The 5,975-nt window shown below is 46.6% G+C and overlaps 1 protein-coding gene across 1 annotated transcript; it reads right to left on the bottom strand.

Moving 5' to 3' along the window:
• Positions 1–2,380: 2,380 nt before the first annotated feature.
• LOC133917372 (fasciclin-like arabinogalactan protein 11) lies at positions 2,381–3,473 on the bottom strand. Its single transcript, XM_062361278.1, has one exon. The coding sequence runs from the start codon at positions 3,350–3,352 to the stop codon at positions 2,603–2,605; it is 750 nt and encodes a 249-aa protein (XP_062217262.1). The 5' UTR covers positions 3,353–3,473; the 3' UTR covers positions 2,381–2,602.
• Positions 3,474–5,975: the final 2,502 nt, after the last annotated feature.

Here is a 5,975-nt window from a genome sequence, read left to right as displayed (position 1 = left end):
GTTAATTCGATCTGTACCGAATTCTGAATTCGAATGGTTTTCAAATATGAATTAAAAAATAAAAAATCATAAAAAATTTAAAAATACTAGAGACAATTCTAAGACTTTTTTTATTTTTTTAAAAAAATAATGTCCTTTGTATCATATTTCATGGAGAGAAAGTTTGTAAAAAAAAGAAAAAACATGCTTTAAAAAGCGTGTAGCTCAATTAGTTAGGTTCACATTAAGGAAAATATTAACATGCAAATACATATTTTTTTTGTGTAGTGTGTATCTTAAGAGAATCAATAAAATTATCTTCACTTCATTTAGAGTATTATTAATTTCTTCATAATTTTTACAAAGTTTACAAGCATAACATGAGCATGTTAAGAAAAAAACATTGTAATTAACTTTGTCATTTCTATCATTATTTTTGCTACACAAATTATTGTTTAAGTAAACTAATAAATGTGGTTTCACTAATTTTAAGGGTGTGATAGATTAGTTATGAATTAATCTAGTTGCAATACATGTACTCAATCATGTACATTACAATAACTATTTCATGGTTTCATGATTTTTGGATTATCAAATAATTAACTATGCATTTAACTAGTTTTAGCAAATAATTTTCTCATAGAAAATATACAAAATTTTCATAAGTATAAATACTTTTATTATGTAGATAATATTACAAGGAAACCAACAAAATTTGTTTACTTATTTAAAGCTCAGATAAATTAGTTATCGATTTTATAATGTTAAGCTTTTTTTTTCATGAACTTTACTGAAATTCGATAAAGTCGAATGATTTTTGATGAACTTTGAGCAGTTTTTTTTATCACAAACGAAATGTGGAAAATGCCATCGGATTTTGGCAGAATTTGGTCGGTTTTCGTAGGAATTCGGGCAGTTACTAGATGGTCGAGTCGATCGGATTTTGTCTCGATCAAACCAGTTTGACCAGTTGAGTTTCGACCACATTTCATGATATTCATGAATTTTGAAAATTTGCTGAGGTCCAGTTTTCGGATGTCAAACAAATTTGTGATCTTGGTAGTATGTCAGCCGAGCGTCTTCTTTTGAATTGGTGCTAGCTAGTAGTATGTCGCGTGTCTCCTTGCGATCGGCCAAAAGCAACTAGTATAAGTATACACAGAGATGAGAGATCAAAGCACCAGTTATAAAAGTAGCTCCTACTAACTATTTGTACCGACAGTGTTAGCTGGCCGTTGATGATTGAAAGTGATGCGTCGGCGTCACCACTTGTGTATACCTGCTTGACAGCGCAGAACGCCACGTGCAGGATTAGTTTACGTACATGACATGCTGCATGATCGGCAATCAAGACCTGAAACGAACTATTTCGTTCTCCTAATAACTAACATAGAGCAACAAGCTGAGGGTTCTCGAGAGGTCTTTCCGAAGGCAATGCGACCTAAACGACGGGACATGTTCAGAGAAGGCGACATCATCAGAGTAACAGTTGTTGGTTGGAACTTAGAACCTATTTGGATGCGAAGTGAAGCCGAGGATTAATTGCAGTGCATGTTTCGAGTAATTCTTAGTTAATTTGACACTCTAGTTCGATCTGAAATGGTTAAATGCACAGGAAAGCCAGCGCTAACTTTCATGCGTCCTCTTCATGTTTATCACGAATAGCCAGCTGAACATTACTGTCAGTTTTTTTATAAAAAAATCGAACATTACTGTCAGTTTGTCACCTCAATCGGACATGCTCTACGCATTGCCTCCCCATGCGCTAAAAACACCGGAGTACACTTCAGGCTCTTCAGCTAAGCAGAAGAATTGACTCGTTACCAAACGAACCTGGTACCACGTGCTCGTCTAGAGAACGGGCCCTGCTCTTTCCACTCTGTTCCACCAACTCCATTAGGGCACCTGATTTTTTTTCGCGGATAAGAATTTCGTTTCTTTTAATATTTTAATAATCTTTTTTATGGTTCTCGTCACGAAAAAATTTTCAAAATTATTTAATTTAAGATAAGATTCTCTTTTATTTTCTTTAACGAATCACTTCAAAAATAAACGGTTGAAAATAAGAGAAAATAAAGATAATAAAAATAGAAAGAAGAATAAAAAGAAAATGAAATAAAAATATAGTTAAAATAGTCTTACTAGAGTAGCACCTTACCCTAAGCCCCACCGCTCGATAAATCCAAAACCCAAAACTAGGCGTCTAGACGTGTGATGCTATCAAGCAGAAACCACAACTAAATCTTGCACTGGTTATCTGGTTCTGTAGGTTGATCATTATTTCATCTAATAAGAGTAAAGCGCCGACAAACTCAGCCCATTTCTCTGCAGCAAAGAAAATGCACATCTGGGCGTGACTTCGAATTTGTGCCCGCAACAAGTAGATCGAAAACAAATAAAATGACTCAAAAGTAGCAATGCATTATCAACAGCCTCAAACACATAAATTCAATGACATCACCCAATCTTACACACCACCAAGAGCAAGAGTACGAAGAACAAACTAGTAGGAAGAAAGAAGGGGAAGAAAACACCGCCACCAACAATCTCCGACAGAGGAGCCACCCATCAAATCCATGCATGGACATGGCCGATCGTCAACTCGTCCGTATGGATCTCGGTCTCACAACAGGTAGCCAAGGACGGCAGCGAGGCCAGCAATGCTCCAGCCGACGGCTCTCGCGCTGGCGGCGCCCGTGGGCGCGGAATCGTCCGAGCCGGCCGGCCCGGAGGCAGCGGCGGAGGAGCCGCCCTTCTTGGGCTTCCCTTCCGACGCGGTGGGCGCTGCGGCAGGGGCCTTGGCCCCGAACAGCTCGAAGGGTAGGAGCACCTTGTCGACGGAGTAGACGGCGAGCGGCTTGACGGCGCTGAGTGCGTTGTTGACGGTGACGTCGACGACGCCGGTGGAGACGTTGAGCTGGTTGTTGGTGTTGGCGGTGATGTTGAGCGTGTAGGGCCCGTCGCGCCCCGAGGCCTGGGTGCGGACGGGGTTGCTGGCGGTCTCGAAGGAGTCGAAGGTGTAGAACTGGGGGAGGACGTGGCCCTGGACGAGCGAGACCTGCTGCTGCTGGGTGAGGGAGTTGAGCGTGCCGGGCTTGAGGTTGTTGAAGGCGTTGTCGGTGGGCGCGAACACGGTGTAGCCGTTGCCGTTGAAGGAGTTGTTGAGCTGGCTGTTGAGCTGCGTGTCCTGCTGCGTCGACTTCATCAGCCGGATGAACGTCGTGTACTGCCCGGCCTTCTCCAGGATCGCCGTCACGTTCGGCGGCCCGCTCGGGGTCGCCGCGGGGGCCGGCGCCTGCGCCAGCGCTGCCGGAACCGCCGCCATCGCCAGGAACGCCGCCGCGACGGCAATGCGCCTAATGGTTGGTGCCATTGTGTGGGTGGTGGCTGTGGGCTGCCTGCTGCGCGGCGCAGTGAAGGCTAGCTGGAACTGGAGAGAGAGAGACAGAGTAGAAAGTAGCGTCGTGTGTGATCGGTAGAGACTACAGAGTGGTGGGGTTGGTTGATATAGAGGAGGTGGAGGCGGTGCGGGGTAGGGTGTCACGGCTGGACCTGAGCTGGTGGTGGGGCGTTTAATGTATTGTGGTCACTAGACGGCAGGAGCTTTAACCTCGTGAATGAATCTCTAATGATCCTTCTGCAAAAGAAAAAAAAGAAGCTCAAGAGATCAAGGACTACCGTCATATTAACTTGATTCATAGCTTCAACAAGCTGTTCACTAAAACCTTCATCTTGCGTCTTGCACCAATGATGCATCTCTTGGTACAGCCAAACCAATCAGCCTTCATCAAAGGGCGCAACATCCATGATAACTTCAAAATGATGCATTTGGATGCAAGGCTTCTCCACCAGAAAAGACGCGCCGATGTCTTGCTCAAGGTAGACATCGCGATGGCATTTGATACCATCTCTTGGGTCCTCCTCTTTGACATGCTCCGTCAACTCGGTTTCTCGCGTCGGTGGATCAATTGGATTGCTACCTTGCTATCCACCACGAGCATGAAGATCCTGCTTAATGGTTGCGCTGGCAGTAGGATCTGTCATGACCGTGGACTTCGCCACGGAGACCCGCTATCGCCCCTGCTGTTTGTGATCGTGATGGAGGCTATGAATGCGTTGTTCCTATGCGCAGAGAGAGCGCGTTTATTCAGGAGTTTGGGTGTCACAGGGCTCAAACACAGGGCATCTCTTTTTGCTGATACTTGGTCGTTTTTATCTCACCTTGTGAGCAGGACGTTGTGTTGATCAGGGCAATCCTCGACGCTTTTGCGGCTGCATTAGGACTTTACACCAATCTTAACAAATGCCAATTCTCGCCGATCCATTGCAACGACGACCAATTGGCAACCGTGAAGCAGTTCTTTCCTTGTCAGTTGGCCGCATTTCCTGTTCGATATCTTGGGATTCCCCTGTCCCTGAAGAAGCTGCGAAAATGCGATGTTCAACCACTCGTGGACACGGTCGCGGATAGGCTGCCGACATGGAAATCAAGGTTTCTAACCACTGCCGGTCGTGTCATCCTGACCAAAGCAACACTATCAGCGATTCCTATCTACTTGTCCATCACCGCTTGCCTGCCGCCGTGGGCCCTCGAGGCCATTGACAGTCTTCATCGTGCATTCCTTTGGCAGGGCACTGACATGGTGTTCGGGGGACATTTCTTGGTCGCATGGCCGCGCATCTGTCGCCCTCTCCCTCTTGGCAGGCTGGGGGTTCCCAACCTCTCTTACCTGGGCTACACCCTCCGTCTGCACTGGGAATGTCTACGCCGGGTTGACAGTTCGCGCTCCAAGGTTACCCTGCCATCAAAGAGCGAGCTCATCGTCCGCTCGATGTTTTAGGCCTCCGTGTTGGTGGTGGTTGGCAATGGCGCCAAGACTCTATTCTGGACAAACAAGTGGGTGGCAGGCACTTCTATTCAACATTTAGCACCTCACCTTTTCAAAGCGATCGGCTGGCGCATTTCGCAATCAAGAACAATGGAACAAGCATTGTCTGTCCGTCGATGGGTGTGTGACATCACGGGGCCCCTCACGGTACCTATCCTTGTTGAGTATCCCCGGGTTTGGGACGCTGTAGAACAAGTGTGGCTATTGGATGACCCTGACAAGTTTATTTGGAGGTGGGCAACAAACCAACAATACTCGGCCTCCTCAGCTTATAGGGCCTTCTTTTATGGGCAGACAGAATTTCCCGGAGCCAAACAACTATGGAAAACAAGGGCTCCGATAAAGTGCAAGTTCTTCTTCTGGTTGGCGTTGTTTGGTCGATGTTGGACAAATGACCGGCTGCAAAGGCATAACTTAACGAACGGAGGACCTTGCTCCCTCTGTTCTCAGGCCTTGAAAACTATACAAAATTTGTTATTGGGTTGCGTCTTTAGCCGTGAAGTTTGGTTCCTCCTCCTGCGGCCGGCTGGACTTGAGCGATTCACGCCGCGTGCTGATGCTGAACTAGTCGACTGGTGGCTTTCTTCTAGGAAGCAGCTTGCTAAGAATCTTCGTCGTGGTTTTGACTCCCTGGTGGTGCTGGTCACTTGGTGTATTTGGAGAGAGCGAAACAACCGAGTCTTTAATCGTGCCGCTTCCTTGCCTAGGTTTCTCATCAGCACGATCCGGGACGAGGGATGATACCGGTGCTTGTCCGGCGATAGACGTCTGCTGCTGCTTCTTCAACCTTCGTAGCTCTGCTGGGCTTCTTGGGTTTGTTCTTCGGTTCTGTAGCTTTGGATTTTGTTTTTCGTTGTTGTATCTCCCGGCTCCCGAATGCCTGGGCGTGAAGTAGCAAACTTCTGTGCTTTTCCTCTTAATGTCGGAGAAAAAAAGGCTGGTGGTGGGGCGTACTGAGCGGTGGTTGCCCGGTGGTTATGACCGGCGGGGCGCGTGGAATAAGGGTGCATGCGTGCGACGAGCACATGACATCCAGACGTGAGGCCGGGCTCAGCCGCGCGGGGAAGGGAATGGATATAACTCATAGAAGCTGAAGAAGACATGTTT

This window comes from Phragmites australis, chromosome 1 (assembly GCF_958298935.1).
Source record: "Phragmites australis chromosome 1, lpPhrAust1.1, whole genome shotgun sequence".
NCBI lineage: Eukaryota > Viridiplantae > Streptophyta > Magnoliopsida > Poales > Poaceae > Phragmites > Phragmites australis.
Note: the sequence above shows the minus strand (reverse complement) of the source record. Positions and strands in the feature narration are given on the sequence as shown.